At 39.1% G+C, this 21,965-nt stretch overlaps 1 protein-coding gene across 2 annotated transcripts; it reads left to right on the top strand.

The window, feature by feature from the left end:
- Window positions 1–306: 306 nt before the first annotated feature.
- On the top strand, window positions 307–21,314 carry ago1 (argonaute RISC component 1). Of its 2 annotated transcripts, XM_007553827.2 has the most exons (19): window positions 316–462; window positions 5,052–5,238; window positions 8,153–8,273; window positions 8,679–8,860; window positions 9,779–9,915; window positions 10,201–10,335; window positions 11,026–11,113; window positions 11,624–11,771; window positions 11,892–12,011; window positions 12,125–12,247; window positions 12,365–12,498; window positions 12,962–13,146; window positions 13,730–13,889; window positions 14,225–14,315; window positions 16,310–16,504; window positions 16,616–16,750; window positions 16,835–16,936; window positions 17,080–17,279; window positions 18,616–21,314. In XM_007553827.2, the coding sequence occupies exons 1-19, from the start codon at window positions 438–440 to the stop codon at window positions 18,722–18,724; spliced, it is 2,577 nt and encodes an 858-aa protein (XP_007553889.1). In that variant the 5' UTR covers window positions 316–437; the 3' UTR covers window positions 18,725–21,314. The 2 variants fall into 2 exon arrangements, with proteins under 2 accessions (XP_016527848.1, XP_007553889.1); XM_016672362.1 differs by having other exon boundaries at window positions 307–462; window positions 12,125–12,498.
- The last annotated feature ends 651 nt before the right edge of the window (window positions 21,315–21,965 follow it).

Genomic DNA, 21,965 nt, shown 5'->3' with positions numbered 1-21,965 from the left:
GGGCTGAGGTGCTGGCCTTTTTGTTCCGCTGGAGAATCCTGCTCTAACAGCGAGAGGACGATAAATCACTGTGGTGTGGGTTCTTCGCCCGAATCACAGCACGGAGGGACTGACGAGGAACTGTGGAAGAAAAGCCGTTAGGACCAAGAAGTTATCTTCCTCCTGCTCCACCGTTAGCAGCAGGTCCGAGGTTAACGGCCAAAGCAGCATCTGCCAGCGGCTATCACCGTTAGCCTTAAGTCCCGTACGAATCTGGAGGGGGGTTCCTCGTAAGGGGTAGGGGGCGGGGGTACACCGAGCAAGCAGAAGACGACACGCCGAGAGGAGGGGGCTGGAAGACTGAGACGCCTCCAGCCTGAAGGGGCCGGCGGTTTGGCCACAGCAGCCCCGGACTAGCTAGCTTGTACCTTCGCGGCTAAGTGAATGAAGTGAATGGGATGGAGCCGGGACCGTCTGGCGCTGGTAGGTGGAATTTTTACATTAACATTAAATACACTTTGACTGTAAGAGTAATAGCTGCAGATACACATTTCAGTTGGAAAAGCTGGGCGCCGCAGCCGACCCAGCTTTAGGAGGGGGGGGAGGATGTACAAGGAGGCTTGGTGTGACAACCCCTCCATCGTTGCACCGTAGCTTAGAGAGGAGACGCTGAGATTTAGATATTGCAGCCTAGCAAGATAACGTTTTCTGTTAATTTAGATTTTAATACAAGTGTTATCGAGTGCTGACAAAACACTGAGCCATGCGCGGGGGCATGGAGGTCGTGGGAAATCTGTGGTGAGGAGGAATGAGGTGAAGCCCGCCTTCAGCAGCAGCTGGCTGCTTCTTGCAGGCTTATCCACAACACAGCAGCCTACCCTTCTCACTACTTCTTCCTCACGTCATAAGTGGCTTTCTTAAACGGTGTTTAAACACCAGCAACTCGTATGCAACATTATAGAGCAACTCAGGCCCACCGTCTGCAGCAAAGGGTGAATTATTCATGAACGTAGATCCCAAAATAATACACAATTGTGATTTGTATATGCTGGCGTTGACATAGCATATTTCAGATTTGCAATCAGTGTTCACGAATGATAGGAACTGTCTTTATTTGGAGACATTTAAATATTGATTGTTTTTGTTTCCTATTAAACAGAAATAGGAAGAAGCTGACATTCCGAATGCTTGTTTTATTATTGAAAATAGTTCACTCTGCACCTATCAATCCAATTTTAAATCTGCTGACTCCTTAGTCTGAGTTCGTAACTTATTTTATGACTTGGGTTTTACTGCTTATTCGGAATTGTCTTTAAATAACTTAAAACTGGGTTTATTTCTGCTTCCAGATCAAAGAAATAAAGAACACACAGTTGGTCCTTATAGCTAATTTAGCTTGTTTTAAGTTTGAGCTAATTTGTAGAATGGGGGGAGGGTCCCTAAGGCTCCCCATTTCATATTCTGCTTTTGTGTTTGAAGTGTGACAATTCAATTTGTCAGTCTTCCCAGATTGGTCAGACAAGTTTTTATCTGGCTCAAGAATGAACTGGTTTGCTCAAACTTGTCTTATACTGTTGATTCCTATTTGGACTGTGTTTTGTTCCCTAAGTTAATATTAGATGTAAAAGGTGAAAAAATTATGCTGCTGAAAATACCCTATTAGTCCCGTCTATCCCAACCTCTGTCAAATGTATATATATTACATAATGTCTGTTGATGAGTTTATGGAGTGGTGATTGTGGGAGTTTTTAGTTTTGAAACATTTAATGAATCAAGAGAAAAATCAGATTTTATTTTTTTTAAATTTAGTGTTTTATCTGCTTATCGCTACTCAAGAAAAAAATTGGTTCAAATCCCGACTGAGGTACATTTTGAAAAGTACTACCCAGATTCTCTACATTTTCATAAGATTTATTTAAATTTTAACTACATGCAAATATGTAAAACAGTATTTAATTTAATACTTTTAAAAAAAAATTATGTAAAGTTCATAAATTCATTCAGTCTGAACAAAAACATCAGCAAGCTACTTCACCAAATGAGCAGCAAAGAACTAGAGGAAAGTTCAGAAATCCTCAGATACATGGCAGGATCTGGCTTGAAATTAGCGGTCCTAATGTGTCTCCGTCTTGCTGCTCATTACGTCATTGTAAAGACAATAAGCGGCGAGCGTCTTCGTGTTGTGAGGCTCCGGTTTAAGTCTCGCCGCCCGGGAGAGTCTGCTATTGTGTTGGGATATGTGAGAGCACTGGCTCCACTTCTCACCATCTGCCTTCACTGGCACGAGGGAGAAGTGTGCGTCTTTGTGCGCTTAGTGGGCAGCAATCACAACGTGCTCGCACATTTACACACATGTATCCTCTCCAGCTCCGAGTTTGCGCGCTTCACCACATGTCTTGGATCTGTGTTTACTGCGTTTGTTCGACGTGTGATGCTACACACGTGCACTCTCTGTAGGCAGAGCATCCTTCTTCACGTTAGGACTACTACTCTTCCTGACTCGCGGCTTTGTGAACGAAACATTAAGTGGTATTTTTAAACCAAGCGTTTCTATAGCAGCTATTTTAAGTCGGGCTTTTCTAGTTTGGAATAGGCTAATGCAGAGGGACCAAAAAGGCCAAGGTCTTTTCTGCGTGATCACAGTGGCACCCTGCCTCCTCCCACATTTTTTCCAGCAGCCTTGCACATGAACACACACAGGTCCCCTGATATCCATGACAATACTGTGTTGCTGTGGTGTCTCCATGGTGAGGCTGGGAATGTAGGAGAGGGGAGGAGGGTGGGGGGGGAGGTTCCTCCTGTGTGTGTGAGTGTGTGTGTGTGTTCATAGTAGCAAGCGCTCTCCCTCCGTCATGCTGCCCTGTATCTCTGTGTGTGAGATGGAGGAGCAGGGCAGCTGGGGTCTTTGTTGTGATGGAGGAGGGCTGCTCTCTGGGGACCCAGAGGTTACGGCAGTGGGCCCCTCTCAGGCAGGAGTCAGAGCTAACTTCACACCAAGGACCCAGTCTTGGATGCCCCCCTATAGCCCCCACAGGCCCCCCTCCAAACCAAACCTTAACTCAAACCAACTTTCTCTCTTTAGGAGGTAAAACAAAGTGATGTGTTGAAAATTATAGAGTTTGACTTTATTATTCCCTGTTATCTGAAAATTATATGGGTTTCCAGGCTGTGTTTTTTGTTCTCTGTTCTCTATTTGTAAATGTATGTACTATTTTATTTTTGGGTGATATCCTTAAAACATAAATTCGAACAAAAGTATAAATGAAAAGCTTTGTTGTTTCATCAAAATCTGAAACTCATTTTGTATAAATATATTAAAATCTGTGTTTATTTTTGTTATTTTGGATGATTATAGCGTAAAACTAATGAAAACCCAAAGTTGAACTTCTACAAAAAGAAATCTAATAAAGCATAAAATCTATAATCTGCTGAAAGTGTGCAGCATATGTTTTTGGTCGGGGCTACTTTTACATGAAGTGCTAGATAAGTGGAGGATTGGATGGCAGGTACAAGCTTTTAGCTCTGCTGAGATGTTGAAGAAACTCGGGTTGCTCTATAGTGACTTTAAGTTTCTCTGTTGGCGTGTGGGTCAGATGTACTGGATAATGCACAGTAACAAAACTCTCATGAAACCAGATGCTTGTACTTTTTGGCAGTGTGAACCAGATGCTGGTACTTTTGGCGGTGTGAACTGGTGTCACGTCATGCTTGAAAATAAAATCGGCATCAACAAAAGTCATCACCGACTAGAAACATCACATTAGACCCCAGGCAGCCTTGATTCTCTGCTTCTTTACTCCTCCTCCACACCCTGACCTTGATTTTCAAATGAAGTGTAAACTTGTTTGGTTTTTTTGTTGTTTTTTTTCATCTGAAAAGATTACTTTGGATCATTGAACAGCAGTCCAGTTTTTTTACTTTTAGCTCATAAGATGCTTCTGATGTTATCTTGTTCAGAAACCCCATGACATTACAGTGGTGTGTGCTTCGAAACCCTGACTCCAGCTGGAGTCCACTCCACGCTTTGTGAATTTCCCCCCAAACTTTTAAATGGTCTTCGCTTCACAATCCTGCTAATGCTGTAGTCCCTGTGGCTTGTGCACCTTTTTTGAACTACACTTTTTCCTTCCACTTAACCTTCCAATAATTTGCTAGGAATAGGATGCAGATGAAATGTTTAAAATTTCTGAGAAGCAGACTATAAGGATTTCAATTGTTTTAGCTAAGCCATAATCATCAAAAATATCCAGAAATCAACTCTTTAGGTACAGGCTGGTGAATCTGGCTTTAACTGAGCTCCATAAATTTCACTTTAGCATTTGCAGAGAGGAAAAAAACAAAACTTTTTAATTCTCTAAACCAGAGTTATTCAACTCCCGTCCTTAAGTGGTGGCTTCCTGTAACTGTTTGATGTCTCCCTAGTTCAATATACCTTTTCTAAATTGTTGAGTTGCACCTATATGTGTTCCTAGCTTTCTTTTGATACGTTTTTTGTCATGCTACTTCTTCAATAATAAACCTTTATATATTAGAATTGTTGTAATTCTGATCTAAAAAATATTTTGCTAAACAATATCATTTGTTTCCCTTCCCTCTGTCTTTTCTTTTCTTTCCCTTCTTCTCCCCCTTGAATCTTTGTTTTGTCCTTTATGTGTTATCAAATCTTCCTTGTTTACCTCTTATTTTACAACTTGCCTCACTCTGACTCATTTGTGATGTAACTTTTTCTTTCACATTGTTTCTTGTCTCTCCTATCGTCCCTCTCCCTGCCTTCCTGTCCCGGCTGCTGGGACTCATGCCCACTAATCATTTCACTTTGGCCCCTGCCTACGCTTCCTTCCTGCCTTACACCTACTTTTGTGGTCCTGTTTGCCCTTTTCTCTGTTTTAACCGTTTTTGTTGCAACTTCCTCTCCTTTTCCGCTCGTGGATCTGCTTTCCTCATTTATTTAATTAACTCCAATATTTTCTTACTGTGAATTTCTACTTTCTCCACGGTCTGTTTTCGTTTTTAACCTTCTTTCTATCTGTTTCCTGCTCTTGTGGATGCCTCCCTGTAATGTGTCTGTCCAGTGCCCTTGGGGGCCTTCCCCCCACCCCTGCAGCAGGTGTTTCATGCCCCCCGGCGGCCGGGCATGGGCACCGTGGGCAAGCCCATTAAGCTGCTGGCCAACTACTTTGAAGTGGAAATCCCAAAGATGGACGTCTATCACTATGAGGTGGACATTAAGCCTGACAAGTGCCCACGGCGAGTCAACAGGTAATAGGAGAACTAATGACTGGTTACAAAGTATTTTTTCATACACGTTTTATAGCTTGCTTCTCAAGTCTTATGTCAAGAAGCAAACACTTGCTGTGTTGTAATGCTTAAAACTGAATATTGGATACCTACCTGTGTTTCCAGTCTTTCAAAAAGCAGTGAATTATGCAAATTAAGCATAAAAACTGTTAATTTATAAAAACTGAGGCAGAAAAAGATTCCTCACCATCCAGTTCTTTACCTTGACTTTATTAGCAGGCAAAACATAATGCATCATGTGAGGGAAAATCTGTTCTACTAAATTCTAATGTGACTTCTGGTTTGTGTAGAACTTTTATCAAATAGTCCATATTTAATCATATTCTGGATACCATGTTTAATAATGGAAGATTTTATGCTTTGAAATCAACATTGGTGTCTTTGGGTTTGGCTTAATGAAAGGATAAAAATGATATATTTCTGCAAGAGCTTCTTTAATATTAAACTGCTGTTCCTGTGCTGCTGGGTCCAACCAGCTGAACTGGATGCTAGACTCAAAAATGTGTCCAAACATATGGGATTGTTTCACTTTGGTTGGTGTTTGTTTTAACAGTTTTGTAATTTATCAATAAAATACTAACTTTTAACATCTGAACTGGATGCAAGTAACTTGCTGCATTATTTATAGGCCTTAACATTATTACATTATTATTAGCCTTAAGAAATGCTTTTTCAAAAATAAGATCTTATGTTGTAGACCAACAAAAAGTGCTCCAAAACTGTAAAGTAAACTGAAAATGAGACATTGAGAAAACAATCTTTTAATTTATAGTTAAATAAATACACTGAGGTTTATGGTTGTAATGTGATGAGATTTTTTTCCCCCAAGACACTGGAAAAAAACCCTCCTACTTGCTAAGTTTAGCCTACTGTTTAGGGAATGGTTAGCAGAGTTTGTTTCTTATTGACTTCATAGGATTACTATAAAATCCTGTCACTGCTCCAGGGAGCTTTCATCAGCTGGCTCCACCTGAGTGCAGAGGTTGCAAAGGTCTGAAAACAACCATAAAACCAAATCAATAAAGTAGATTTCCAGCAGCAAAGTTTTTCAGGAACAAAATAACTTCACATTAACGAGGGGCCGTAATCTGAGTCAAACATGGGCCAGAAACAAAATCAATAAAACCCAAATGTCTTACAGATGTTCAGAAAGTAACACGGATATCAAAATTATATGATTGACTGTCTCCATAATTCATGAAAGTGCTTTGCTAAAAAACAAAATTAAGAATACTTTGGATGCATGGATACCAAATGGTTTGTTTACAGGTGTAAATTAGAAGTCGGTTAGAATAAAATAACAACACAGAGGTGGAAGATTGACTTGCAACCTCGCTTCCACCTCAAAAGAAAAAAAAAATAGAAATTAAAATTTAATTTTGCTCATTACCAAATGTTTTTGTCTTTATGATGAACACGTTACTAAATGACACATTTACCATCATCAGTATTTGATTTATCATTACTTTCTTCCCTTAATATGTGTGAGATTGACATCGTTGGTTAGTAACTGAATCAGTTTATCTATTTTCTGCATACATCTTTTTTATTTTTAACAGTTCCACTCTTACAGACTTCACTCAGACCTTTACTGTAATGATAATTTATAATGACTCGGCACTCTTTTCCTGCCAAAGCACATTAAGAAACAAAATGGAAGAAAAAGACCTGCCATGTTCACCGTTTTTCACATATGAAACTTTAATCACTTTGCTGTATGGAATAAAAATAAATATTAAAGTTGTGAGAGTAAAGGGAACAAGAATCTCTCTGGAGAGTGAACTTAAAAAAAAAAAACAAATGTGACATCTGCTTTTCAGTGCAGTGCAATTGGCAGCCTGGCATTACTTCATGTTTGATCTAAGACGCTTCACCCGTCATAGAAAGATGTCTCTTTTTAGCTCATGATCCTTTACTTTTGTGACCACTCTGAAATTATATCATGCTTGTAACTAAGCTTGGTGGCTGTCGACACCATCTGATTGTCTGTCAAGCTTCCCAGTTGTCTCATGTGTCAGCGCTGGCTATTAGCAGAAATACAATAACCTTGTTTATTCAGTTTGGCGCTAACCCCAGAGCTGTGACGGAGTCTCATTCTCTGTGTTCTGATCATTGCCTCAGGGCTCTGGATAATTACTAATATACATTTAGACTATCTTAGAGGAATGCCAGAGATAATGTTTTGCCTGTTTGACATCACATGTATGTTTGCAAAAATGGAAAGTTATTTACTTTTACACTTTAAAGGATTTCAATATCTTGTGTTTATTTAACGGAATAACAGCTTCCGTATGAATGAATTGTATAAATCTGCCAGCTGTAATATTTTTGCAGAGATTTAAACCATTAAGTAGGTTTTAAAGAAGACATCATATTTGACACTTCAAAACCCTTAAATTTTGGTAGAATAATCCCTAGAAACTGCACATTCTATAAAATTCACTTCCGAATTTCCAAAGAACTTGGTTTAGTCTCTTTGGAAGAGGAAACACAAAGGAACCAAGAAGGCATGCAAAGGTTGAGGCCTTTGACCTTTTCTTTTTAGGAATATCTCCTCGCCCCCCACTTCATAATGAAAACCAATGCGTTGAACATTGCCCCCCCACTGCCACCTGCACTCTCTCACTCTTTGTCTTGCCGCTGCCCCCCAATGACCACCATGTTGCACCCAGCAGCTGTATCCTGTTTGATCAATACCGTGATCACATTGTGAACTGTCTCTCTCTGTGACAATGAAGCCTCTTGTTGAGGTTGCTGGCACACTGGGATGATGTTATCATATTATTATGATATATAGTTGTATATCATAATAATATATGATTATTATGTGTTCTGTTGCTTCTTAAGCTCATTCTATGATTCTTAATTCCTACAGAGAGGTGGTGGAGTACATGGTTCAACATTTCAAGCCCCAGCTCTTTGGTGACAGGAAGCCAGTGTATGATGGCAAGAAGAATATTTACACCGTCTTAGCACTTCCTATTGGGAGTGAAAAGGTAAGTTAAGTTTTGTTTTACCATGCCACTACCATCAGCTTCTCACGAATCTGTTAAATTTATCTTTAATTTTGTTTGGATGGAATTTCAGGTGTTTAGCGCTGTCAAACATGCTTGTGTACAAGCTGCTCGGTGTACTAAAGGCAGAGAAACAACTTACTTTTATAGAAAAACTGTTTATCCACCAATATAGTTGGAGAGGAGGAGATGGCAGCAGGATTGACAGCGCTAAGGACCTCCTCTTAACTCTGATTGGTTGTTTCTAGTTGGCACTGGGAGAAAGCAAAGTAGTCCTTTTTTTTTGTTCCATACCATAGTGTCACAAAGTTATATACTGCAGCTTTAACTGTGATATATATATATTTTTTAATGAATCATGTTCTCCCCACCTCGTTGCTATTCCAGGTGGATTTTGAGGTAACTATCCCTGGTGAGGGGAAAGATCGAATCTTTAAGGTTTCCATCCGCTGGTTGGCCAAAGTGTCATGGCGGCTGCTACAGGAAACTCTCGTCAGTGGTCGACTGCAAGTCCCCCTCGACTCAGTTCAAGCCTTGGATGTGGCCATGCGCCACTTGGCCTCTATGAGGTACGCCATAGCAAACCCTCTGTCTTCCAGTTGGAAGGAACGGATCCAAACATGCATGGGGTGTCCGTCTGTCCAGTCAGATTATCAGTTAGAAATTATTTTTGTATTTTTATGTTTTAGAAAGTACATCTGTAGTTTAACTAGTTGTAAATTTTACAGATTTACTGTAAATTGTACTTATTTTTTTTGTGCTTTTTATTTTGATGACCTAAAGTACAGTTAAGATGTGTTCAGGCTCAGTGTGTGGACTTCTGTGTTAATCATGCTTTAGACCTGAATCAACAAAGTTAGCCTTCATCTTTTTGAAACTGCCTAACAAGTATTTAACAATTCTGATCAATGAAATAGCTGACTTCAAGATGTAAACTGAATAGAATGATTCAGTCAAAATTCAAATGAGAGTCTGTGGTAAGTATTAAACTGATGTTTGGAGTTAATCTGAGTGAGATTTAGCTGTTTAGCACAGAAGAATGGGCTTGAATTTTTCTAAATGTGCAAAGCTAGAAGAGACGTATGATATACTGAAAATGCATATACTCATTTTTTTCTTAAAGTTAAATCAAACCAAATTTATCTTGTTTTAGGTTAGTTAGAATGACCGACATTCTATTTGCTAAATACCAGAAAACTTAGTGAGAACATTTATCTGGTTTCATGCTATTTTGTGGTGGTCTGACCTCTCGGTGGTTGTAATGTTACAAAATGTGAACAAGTAAAAAAAAAAAAAGCATGAATACGTTTACAAGACACTGTAGTTAAGTTAGATACAACAGATTTTGTGGCAAAGATCGGTTCATGTTTGCTCCGTTTTTCTTTGGAAAGCCTTATCTCACTCTGAAGTAACCCCTTTCCTGGACATGAGCTCATGATGTATTCATGGCCTAAATATGCACACTCATCATTTTCTCCTCCAACTAGGTACACTCCAGTGGGTCGGTCCTTCTTCTCCCCACCTGAAGGATACTACCACCCACTTGGTGGGGGGAGGGAGGTCTGGTTTGGCTTCCATCAGTCTGTGCGTCCCGCCATGTGGAAGATGATGCTTAACATTGATGGTGAGTCACTGACAACAACATTCGTGTGTGTGTGTGTGTAGGTGTGTGTGTGTTGCCATTCAGTGTTCTAAGTGGCTTTTACTAACACTGCCATGACTAGTTGCTCTGTCACAGAAATGTAATATGCACTCTGAGAGAAAAACATTAAACAGTTCATAACATTATTTGTGAAGTCTACATTTCTTCTCTCTCTCTGTTAAAAAAATGATATTCAAAATACTTGGATAAAGGCCTTTAAATGTTCCAGGTAGTATTTTATGTTTGTTGCTCTTTGTCTCCCTCTAGTGTCTGCCACGGCCTTCTACAAAGCCCAGCCTGTAATTGAGTTCATGTGTGAGGTTTTGGACATTCGCAACATTGATGAGCAGCCCAAGACCCTCACAGACTCACAGAGGGTTCGCTTCACAAAGGAAATTAAAGGTGAGAGAGAAAGAACCTCCAAAACATAATAGAAATCATAAAGGAATAAACTTTCTCACCTTTATTATTTCAGGACTCCATTTAATTGTAGGAAAACCTAGAGGCCATGTTGTGTGGTTGGTAATATGTACTGCAAAAATACTTCTGTGTGATTTTTTTTTTTTTTTTATCTTTTAGTTTTATTTTCCTTCCTTCATTTAAGGTTCCTAAACAGTTTTAAAGTCTGGAGAAATATATAACTTGATTATAGTCATTTCTATGTTTAAATAATTTTGATAAACATTCATTTATTTCAAGGTTGTATCTCTCTCCCATTTTTCTTGAAGATAAAAATCTGACATTCTTAAAAATAATCAGGTCAGACTAAAGTTTTACTATTTGCTTCTAACTGAAATTCTTTTTTTATTTTATATTCTATTCATGCCTTTTATGTACTTTTACTAAAGGTCAAATTTATAATAAGGTGGTTTTAAAATTTGAAATTTGAACCGAAAAAAAAAATACTTTGGCTTTTATGTTTAAGTTTTTTTATGTTTATGGCTTAGATATAGTTAAATGACAAAGATAATCTAAGAAATGTGAAACTTTGGCCTTGAAATGATGCGGTATGTACATGTATGTTATATTTGATTTCTTTTTACTCCTAGTTGTCTGTTCATGTCGGTGGTTCTCAAACCTTTTTGTTTGTAGGCCTGAAGGTCGAGGTGACGCACTGTGGGCAAATGAAGAGAAAATATCGTGTATGCAATGTCACCAGACGTCCTGCCAGCCATCAAACGTAAATGCTCTTTAGACCCATTACTCCTGCAACCTCATTATCTTCTGTGCCCCCAGTGTTAACCACAACAAAGTAGATGAATCTGTTGTCTTTTAATGACTCCAACATCATCAATTTATCTTGGTAATTAAATTGGCACAGAGCCACTTTGGAGTGTCATGATTTTGAAGTATATTTAGATTTATTATAAAGAATGGTGGTGTTATGAAACTCTAAAGTTAAACTCATAGTTCTACTTGGGAAATGGTATACCTGCTTTATAAGGGATTAACATGTTTTTGTAAATTAAAAAGAATAAAATTATTCTTTAAAATAAATAACATTTATTGACAAATTTTTGTCAATTTTCATCTAAATGGCTATAACAGATGCAAACAATTGAGAAAATGAGATGTCAGATGCATTAATGTTTAAGGAAAATTTCCAAATGGATTTAAACAATTTCACACATTTTTTTAATAGTAATTGTCAATACAGGTGCAATACTGATTCAAATCTTTTCACGTCTAGGTTTCCCCTTCAGCTTGAAAGTGGGCAGACGGTAGAATGTACAGTGGCCCAGTACTTCAAGCAGAAGTACAACTTGCAGCTTAAATACCCCCACCTACCTTGTTTACAAGTTGGGCAGGAGCAAAAACACACCTACCTGCCCCTGGAGGTAAATCTTTATGGAAATCTGACCGGTTGAAGGATAAAATTATGATATTTTAGTACTTTTTGTGAATCATCAGCAAACTTTTAAGTTGTTTTACTGACTCTATGCATTTGCTCTTTCTAGGTGTGTAACATTGTAGCGGGTCAGCGGTGCATTAAAAAGCTGACGGATAATCAGACCTCCACTATGATTAAAGCCACAGCTCGCTCTGCGCCCGACAGGCAGGAGGAGATCAGCAGGCTGGTGAGTTCTGGAGAACGCTTCGTGGAGGCCAATGCTTGTGACCTGAGATAATGCGTCTCAGTGATTTGTGGTGCAGGCAGTGAAATGTGATGCATGTCCTTCACTCTCCACAGATGAAGAACGCTAACTTCAACCTAGACCCATACATCCAGGAGTTTGGGATCAAGGTGAAGGACGACATGGCTGAAGTGACAGGCAGGGTGCTGCCAGCTCCCATTCTACAGTATGGCGGACGGGTAAACGCAGCCCATTTATCAGTAACCATGCAACCGTTTGGTGATGTTTTCCAAATGCAACAAACTAAATCCTGGTTGACTGCTGTTTGTTTTTTTTTTTCTTCTTCTTTTCCACAGAACCGGGCTATCGCGACTCCCAACCAGGGAGTTTGGGACATGAGGGGGAAGCAGTTTTACAACGGCATTGAGATCAAAGTCTGGGCGATCGCCTGCTTTGCCCCCCAGAAGCAGTGCAGAGAGGAGGTGCTCAAGTAAGTGCACTATTCCAGTGCGAAGTGAAATGAGTCATGGATATGTAGCTTTCCAAATTTTTGACAAGCAAACGTCTGAAAATCACCTTGGATAAAAAAAAAAAATCAATTTAGTTAGTAAATAAAGTCCAACCGTGTGTAGTTTAAACTCAGTATAAATATGTTTCTGTGAAGGCATCATAAGCTAAGGACGATAATATCTGTTGAAAAGAAACTCTAAACTTTAGATCTTTGGCAAAACACATCTCAGTCAAGGGAGCTGAAAACGAATGCATGTCACACAGTTTTTATTTCATTGTAATATACTTATGGGCAGGTACATGGAAAATAACATTATTTCGGTTGAAGCGTTACAAAATGTATAAAAAGTGGGTGAATACCACTGTAAAGCACTGCTGCTGTAATCTGCCTTCACTGTTTTTATTTTGAATTTTTTCCTAACCAAACTTTGGATTTAACTCAGGAACTTCACAGACCAGCTGCGTAAGATCTCAAAGGATGCTGGGATGCCGATTCAGGGCCAGCCGTGTTTCTGTAAGTACGCCCAGGGAGCCGACAGCGTGGAACCCATGTTCAGACACCTGAAAAACACCTATTCTGGACTTCAGCTCATCATTGTCATCCTACCTGGGAAAACTCCCGTTTATGGTATGTCATTTCTGACAGGTTGTTTCTCTTTTGTTGTGTTCCTTTTTTTTTTCTTTTTTTTTATGTTTGTGCACTCTGTTGTTGTGAAATCGTGTTCTCATTTTTACAAAGGCAAGTAAGTTAGTAGCCAAGAAAAGAGCCAGCTGCCTCCTGTTCAGCACCCACTCAGGACATTTGACTCATTATGACAGGCAAAAATAGAACAAAGGAGGCTCTGGAAAATGTTAGGAAATAAATTCACTGTTTTAATTTTCAAATTCTGCTTTTAAGAGCAAAAATGATGGGATGTTATTCTAAACATGGACATATTTCTTTACATATGGAGCAGCATATATATAATATAACTCAGTTTTATTTTCCACTTTAAACCCCTTTTTATGATTTTTTTTTTTCCTGGGAAAGACAACCTGGCTAACGGTAATGGAGTAAATACTTATGTCCCTTAATTTAAAGGAGCAGGGCAGCAGCAGTCACCAAAGGCTGTAAACGCATCAGATTACTAAGTGCATGCATCAAAAGGATGTTCCCACATTCTTCAAGCACAGCAATGACTTTCTAATGTTCAAACTCTTGTCTTCTCTAGCGGAGGTGAAGCGTGTGGGAGACACTCTGCTCGGCATGGCCACGCAGTGTGTCCAGGTGAAAAATGTCGTAAAAACATCGCCTCAGACTCTCTCCAACCTCTGCCTAAAGATCAACGTGAAGCTGGGAGGAATAAACAACATCCTGGTTCCTCACCAAAGGTGAGCTTCTGTTTGAGTGTGTTTTTATACGTTTACATTTGGTGCATTAGATGAGTAAAACTTAAGATCTGCTGTGAACAACTCATGTTTGTATTACTGCTGCCATAGTTTACACAGGACATTAGCTTACTTGGGGCATAGTCTGCCTCTTCTATCAAGAAAATAAAATCATTGTCTACATATTTCATAAAATGTAATGTTGATTTCTCTGTATAAATCTTTTGAAAGTTAGATTTTTTTTCTGTTTTCTCCTATGAAATAACTCTAAAAAGCAAACCCGTCCTTCCTCGATTAGCAGTCGTAATTTGCATCTGCTCTCCCATGTGCATCGGCAGGTCTGCCGTGTTTCAGCAGCCGGTTATCTTCCTGGGAGCAGATGTCACGCATCCTCCAGCTGGAGATGGCAAGAAGCCGTCTATTACTGCTGTAAGTCCCTGGATATTGGTTGGGATTTTTACATTTTCTCTAGAAAAAGAAGGAAAACCAAGCTCTCCATGAAATCTGCGAGCTAAACCCATCTTTGGGTGAACTTTTCTGGTTAAGCTCTGGTAACTGGTTGACTTGAGCCAGTATAACAACTGTGTTTTACAGTCTCATGATATTGAAATCCAAATCTAAAACAAAAATATATAATATAATAATGACTTTACCATTATATAATGGTTTACTTTACCATTATAGCATAATGGTAAAGTCTAATAAATTTACCATTATGCCTACTGCCATTATGATAATATATTCATTACAGTTAACATAGATTCATTTCTATTTTAAAAGATAGACTTGCTCATTAATTGGCAGTAGGTTTTTGTTTTACAGGCAAAGTAAATATTAAGAGACTGCAGGTTAACATACATGCTGCACTTGGCTTGCCAGGTACAATAGATGGTGCTCCTTTGCTTTTTACACTATAACTGTCTGTCCAAATGGGAAAAAAAAAAAAAAAAAATATATATATATATATATATATTAGCTAGCAGCAATGTGCAGCAACAGGTGGAGGAGGGCAGCGTTGTTTTTTTTGTTCCCTACAGCTGAAGAAAACTCTAGAATATTATTTAAGAGACTTTAAATTGTAGAAATGCTATAACGAGAAACCATCATTTTTGATAACCTTGGGAGACCCCGATACAAGTAACTGTCCAACATCTAAATTTATTACTACTTATTACTTAGTTTGAATTGTTTTAAGTTGGAAAACGATGTAATGCTGGATACAAAAGAAACTGACTGCAGCCAACAATTTGAAAGATTTGTAGCATTGAATTAGTTTTATGTGCATTTTATAGCCACAGTTCCATAAATTTAGCTAATGTCACGTTTAATGATTTCTAAATGTTTTCCAGCACATTGCAAAGTTCCTCCTTTGTCCTGTGTTGGCTTCAGTAATGCCAGAGTGATTCTTTTATAGTCAAACAAAAGTAGGAAGGACATGCAAATCATGCAAAGGACTTAAGGATCTCTATGAAAACTCGCACGATTGTGGTTGCTTGGTAACTGTGACACTATAGATGGCTGTTTCGCTCTGTATCTCAGTTTGGAGCAGAACAGCTTTAAAAGGTAAAAACAGCTGCAGTACCTTTAGTCTACAAGACAAAGAAAATATTTTTTTTTTCTTAGCTGTTACATTGAAAACTTAATCATAGAATTATGAAGGTCACTTTTAGCTTATTTTAAAAAGAAAGGAAAAATGTTATCTTTAGATCTATTAAATGGTTAAACTTACTTTATTGTCCATGTCATGACAATCGTCTAAGATGAATCTGAGTTTTTGTGTAATCTTTGACAAAAGGAGGCAAAAAGTAGTAAGGGCGGAGCTGGGAAACGAATGGCTCATCATTGACTCACGTTCATAGGAAATGACGTCAACCCTCGTCCACACTTGACCTCATCTCAGCTGTGGTTGGCTGGGTTGTTGCCTAGCAATAATGACAAATGATTGAGTCACACAGACGGCACATTGGAGAGGTGAGTGGGTACGTCCGAGTGATCCGGCAGAAGGAGACAACTTGTAGAAACGGATCACTATGATGTAAACGTTGGCCAATAGAAAATGACGTTTAATTCTGAGCCTCTTGCATATTCCAGGTGTGGCCTTTAGGGGAGGCTTATGTTCAGAAATACAATTGCAAATAGGAAGGAAAAGGAAAAATGACTCAGTACAGCAGGACTGAAGCTGTATGAATGCTTTCAATAAAGGGAAACTTGTTTTAAGAATTTTTCTGTATTGTCTAGAAATGCAGACAAATGCTTACATTCTCAAATAACTAAACATTTAATCCTTTTGAGAACATTTGAACACGTTATTCAGTTAACATCAATTTCACTCTTCATATTCTCCTTAATAGATGAGTTGATACAATGTGCCTCATAACGGCTCATGCAGCTGTCTTTATTCCTCCTGCTGCTCCCTCTTCCAGGTGGTAGGCAGTATGGACGCCCATCCCAGCAGGTACTGTGCCACGGTGCGTGTCCAGAGACCCCGGCAGGAAATCATTGAAGATTTGTCTTACATGGTGCGGGAGCTGCTCATCCAGTTCTACAAGTCGACGCGCTTCAAGCCCACCAGGATTATTTTCTACAGAGACGGGGTTCCAGAGGGACAGCTGCCACAGGTTAAAAAAAAACAGCTTGACATGAAGCCACTCTCTTTTGATTAACTTTATATGATTATTTCATTTTTTTTTTTCTTCGACTTTAGACCTAATTAAGTACCTTCTGTTCAGATTCTTCACTATGAGCTCCTGGCCATCAGAGACGCATGCATAAAGCTGGAGAAGGATTACCAGCCTGGTATCACCTACATCGTGGTCCAGAAACGCCACCACACACGCCTCTTCTGTGCTGACAAATCTGAAAGAGTGAGCTCTTCATTTTCTAGGCAAAAAAAAGTTTAATGTTTTATTTATTGTTTAGAAATAATTAATTACTGATTTCCGCCTCAGATTGGGAAGAGTGGCAATATACCTGCAGGGACTACAGTGGACACCAGCATCACTCATCCCTTTGAGTTCGATTTCTACCTGTGCAGCCACGCAGGCATACAGGTCAAGATTAGCAGAAATATTTTCTACCCGTTTTGACTTCCTCAGCTTCTTTGAACCCTTTTTGAATTTTCCAATTGTTTTTCTCTCTCATTTTTAAACAACATAGATGTTGAGTTGATTTCCTGTTTCCTCTGTGTCACCAGGGCACCAGCCGGCCGTCTCATTACTACGTCTTATGGGACGACAATCGTTTCACGGCAGATGAGTTGCAGATTCTAACCTACCAGTTGTGCCACACGTACGTTCGTTGTACCCGTTCAGTCTCCATCCCTGCGCCGGCCTACTATGCCCGGCTTGTGGCCTTCCGTGCCCGCTATCATCTGGTGGACAAAGAACATGACAGGTTCGTGTGTAACGCGAGCACGACATATTTCAGTTTGGGAAGACCAATGGGATATCTAAAGAGATTTCCTTCATCATATATGTACTATGTACAGTTCAACATCAAAAAGATATTTGGCATATTTTTTTGCTTATGATGGAAATCAAACTGGGGCATTATCTAGTTGCCTTTTTATTTTAATGAAAAGGCATCTGTAGTTTAGTGAGGACATCTCGGTAAACTACAATATCATTGAAAAGTAAACTTCAGTTATTTGTTTCAAAATGAAAAACTTATATAGTTTAAAAACAAATATTGTGTATTTCTGTTATTTTTATCATTATAGCTAACAACTAGTGTAAAGCATTTAGTTTCTCTGGACATTGGAAAATTATATAAGGCCAATTTGAAATAAAAAATAAAATTTAATACGGAAATGTCAACTTACTGAAAAGTATGTCAATGAGCTGTACAGTAAATGCATGCACTACTTGGGGAGGTTTTTGTATGATCTCATTGTTGTAGTGTAGCATGGAGGCCATCAGCCTGTGGCCCTGCTGAGGTCCAGGTTACTTTTAACAGTTAATTTTAGCTCATCTGTTGTCTTTTTCTTTTTAATAAAACTAAATAGATTATCTGTGCTGTTCAATCATACACAATGTTATAATGACAATTAAACCAGTTCTTGGTAGTCTTGGCAGTGTAGGCAAAATTAAATTAGAATCTCTGTAAAGTTTGACTGAAGATTGAAGCAACAAGTGTTTTTAAATCTGCTAGTAGACTTTGGGCTTGATTAAATACAGTGAACCAACATCAGATGACATAGTTCCCTAATTCATAACTCCCTCTCAAACATCACACTGGGTCTCAAACAACTTAGCTTCTCCACCCCTCTCGCCATTGGAAACTTGATTTTCAAATTAAATGCAAATTTTACTTGCTTGTGCAGCCATTCCTACCAAATATTTCTCTTCCACTAAGCTTTCAGTGATGTGCCTGGAGATGGCGCTTTAGCTTCTTAAGCAGTGACCTTTTGTGGCTTACTCTGCCTGTGGCCGACTACTGGACATCTTTCAAATCAGTAGTAGTTGTAAGCTGAAAATAGCCATCCTATTTCTGAAATAAAAAAATATATTTTTTTATTGGTCTTATGTAATCTTTTAATTTTCAGAGAATCTGAAGGTTGGCTTTTTATTAGCTGGAAGCCATAATGATTCAAATGAAAAGAAATAGATTCTTGGAAAATATCACACTTTTTTAATTGAATAACAGAATCAACCTTTTTCTACTATTTTTTGAGGTACACATGTTGCTAGTTTGTTTGCTGCATCTTCTCTCCTTTTCTGTCTCCTTGCAGTGGGGAGGGCAGCCATGTATCGGGTCAGAGTAATGGCCGGGACCCCCAGGCGCTGGCCAAAGCTGTTCAGATTCACCACGACACTCTGAGGACCATGTACTTTGCCTGAGCTTCACCAGCCATCGTCACCGTTGTTCCCTTCCACCTCATTTTTACCTGAGCGGGCGGAAAGCCCACTCCCACCTCATCCCCATCCCTTACTCCTGGCAACTACCCACTACACACACTTCCACAGACCTGCCAGCCAGTCTTCTTCAATCCAAAAAAACACAACGTCCTCCTGTAATTACGGGCTGAGTCTGCAGCCTCATGCACTCGATAGGTTTTGAATATCATTTTGTTGTTTTTACGTTATCAGGACAGTTGCTTTTTTTTTATGTTGAATTTTTTTTAAGTGGATATTATGTATTTGTATTGTACGCTACCTTCACACTCCTATCAATGTAAGTATGCAATAGAGATGGGAGGAAAAATAGGCTCTAGGAAGGGCAAAAAAAAATGGTTAAACTTTTTTGTTTTGTTTTGTTTTTTTTATCTACCGCCACAATGCTGCCTCTACCCATCCGAAAGACGGATGCCAGTGTTCCAAGCCCCTGAGAGTGGGGATCCTCCAGTTGGGCGGTACTGAGCATGCACACACACACATATAATTTTTAACTATTTCATGACTTGCATTCATGTTTTAGATTTTTTTTTTCTTAAATGATGTTTATTGTTTAAAAAAAACGGCCTTGAAGAGTCTGAAGTATGGTACATTAGCACTTAGTGTTAGCATGTAGGTGCCACCAGTCCTGCACATAAAGAGTTTGGTAGTCATGCGATGCTAGCCCTCTGGTCTTTGTATTGGCACCAACAGAAGGAGCGGGTGTAGCGACTGTAGATGCAGGAGAGAGATGCTGCTGCACTCTCAGTCCTGATTGGCTAGTCCCTAGAGATTTAGCCTATAGACGCAAGCGTAGCGTAACACTAGAGGGACCATTTGCATAGAGTGTATCAAATATACTTGCACCCCATGCACCTAAACCAGCATTATTAACCAGCCAAAAGTGATGCCAACCAATGAAAAAGGGGCACTTAAACAGGAAGATAATCTTTTACTTCTGTATTCAATGCTCTTTAAGGATTTATGAGGCACTTTTGTTTACTTACTGATTTTATTTTACAAAATGAACTTAGAAACTTGACAAACTACTTTAAACTTTCACTCCAACACTTTCATTGCTTTCAGAACAAAGGCAAGATGCAAGGCCAACTATCCTGGCATGTTGAACTATCCTGGACATTTGAAAGCAGGCAAACAAAGTCTGTGATCACTCAAGTGCTGCAAAGCTGAACACGCCTTCAGCCAGGGGCCTTGCTCTGATCGTTCTGCACATCATCATTCCTACTCGTATCGGTGGTAGTGAAGCCACACAGTGCATTCTAACACTTTGGATCACAACATTCTTGTCATACCTGTACACACCTATCTTCCATTTGTCCTGCTCTTCCCACTGCAGGCATTTACATATCATTGCCTGGAAAACAAAAGCACACATATCTGAGCTCTTGGTTTCTGTCTCGGCCTGTAGAGAAAAAACTAAGCCAATGCACTTGTCTCATGTCCCATTCAGGCCAAACTATCACTGCATTGGCCTCTTCCGTCACTCCTTCCTTGCCAATTGTTTGGCGTTATAGACATTCAGCATCCTCTGCCCCAGTCCCCTAGTCTGTGTTTGCCAAATTTCTATTGGTGCTCTGTGTGCATGGGCGGCACAGACGGGGAATTGCTCATTGGACAGGGTGGGCCTCTATTACTACTACTTAATATGCCCTGCCTTTTACATCGTGTAGTTCTCTGGATTTATAGGGGGGGAAAAATGCATGTAATTATTATTTTTTATTGACTGGATATTCTGAGCCACCTTACTTTGGTTTTCTTAGAGGTAGGAGCCTTGTGCTCGCCACTGCCTGTTAATTGTTTTGCCTCGATTGTGTAGTGGTTATAAAGACTGCTATTTTTTGTCATTATGAATATTGTGACTATTGTCAGTGTTTCCTCAAGAGGGCACTGTGGAGACGGTCTCAAAATTCCACCTCAGCTGCCCTTAAAACGCCTCAAATCTTGTCTGATGGTCAGAGCCCTCTTGACGTCGAAAGGGATTGTGAGAAAAGAGATCAGACAAGTTTGATTTTAAAATCGTATTTATGAACTTGCGTAATCAGAATGCCTTTGTACGCCGTTTTACTGATCCTTCATTGTGTCCAAGGTGATTTGTATATATAAATATATAATATTTACATGTTATATTTTGGCCCAACACATGTGGGGCCTTTTCACTCTTGAGGCCAGTGTTTTACTGCTTGTTCTGTACTCGACAAATACCAGCCTGGGGATATTTCCCGGGCACCACTAAATCCAGATGCAGTTCTTCACTTGCCGAAGCCACAAAAGCACCTTGCAAAGGGGAGACACAAAAATTTGCAGTCACCCTAGAAATGTATCGTGGACACAGGAGAGTCCGTTCCTCTCCACACAGCCTCACGGTCTGTCAAAGCAATATTGAAGCCACTGATCAAGAACAGTCCTTCTCATAGCACTTCCCAATAGATATGAATGAAATGACATGGAAGCATATTATTTTGGCTCTGTGTGTGATAGTATTGGAACTCTGTTGGGGAGGGTTATTTTTTAATGAAAATAAAATTTGTTTTTTTAATGTTTTGTGATTTGATGTCTTTATTTTAATTTAGACAAAAAGGTAAATAGATTTCTTCATTTTTGCTGGGAAAGTTTTACTTTTTATTCTAATGTATTGCAGTCGTCATTATCACTCTTCACGAGTGAGACTCAAACATTTTCCTCAATTTCTCACTCTAGTCGGGTGAATCTCAATCCACTATTTCACCCCCACACATTTTCCCCACATTAATCCAAAAGAAATCTCCTTGATTTCAATGTTACGGCAAAAGAAGTCACTTCAGTTGCACCTAAATTTTCCTGGATGATTTTGTCTGACATCTTACTGATTGGACATGTATTTCATTTTAGTAATTCAGTTCAAAAATGGGAGATTTATATTTTAAAGACTTGGCACACAAGCTGAAATATTTCTGGTGTTCATTTTTATGAATTATCGCTAATAAAATAATGAATTCAGTCACTCAAAAAATTTTTATATTAGATGACAGTCATATTTAGAACAGAAATGTCAGCCAGTGAAAGGTTTGTTCATGTATGCACTGAAACATGGTTGGTGCTCCTCTTTGAATGAATTATGGCATGCCCTTTAAAATAAGAACGGTTGCTGGAGAATTAAACATTTGTATTTTTGACAGTGTGGACAGCGGCCACATTTTTCTATAAAATC

This window comes from Poecilia formosa, unplaced genomic scaffold (assembly GCF_000485575.1).
Source record: "Poecilia formosa unplaced genomic scaffold, Poecilia_formosa-5.1.2 Scaffold59, whole genome shotgun sequence".
Classification (NCBI taxonomy): Eukaryota; Metazoa; Chordata; class Actinopteri; order Cyprinodontiformes; family Poeciliidae; genus Poecilia; species Poecilia formosa.
Note: the sequence above shows the minus strand (reverse complement) of the source record. Positions and strands in the feature narration are given on the sequence as shown.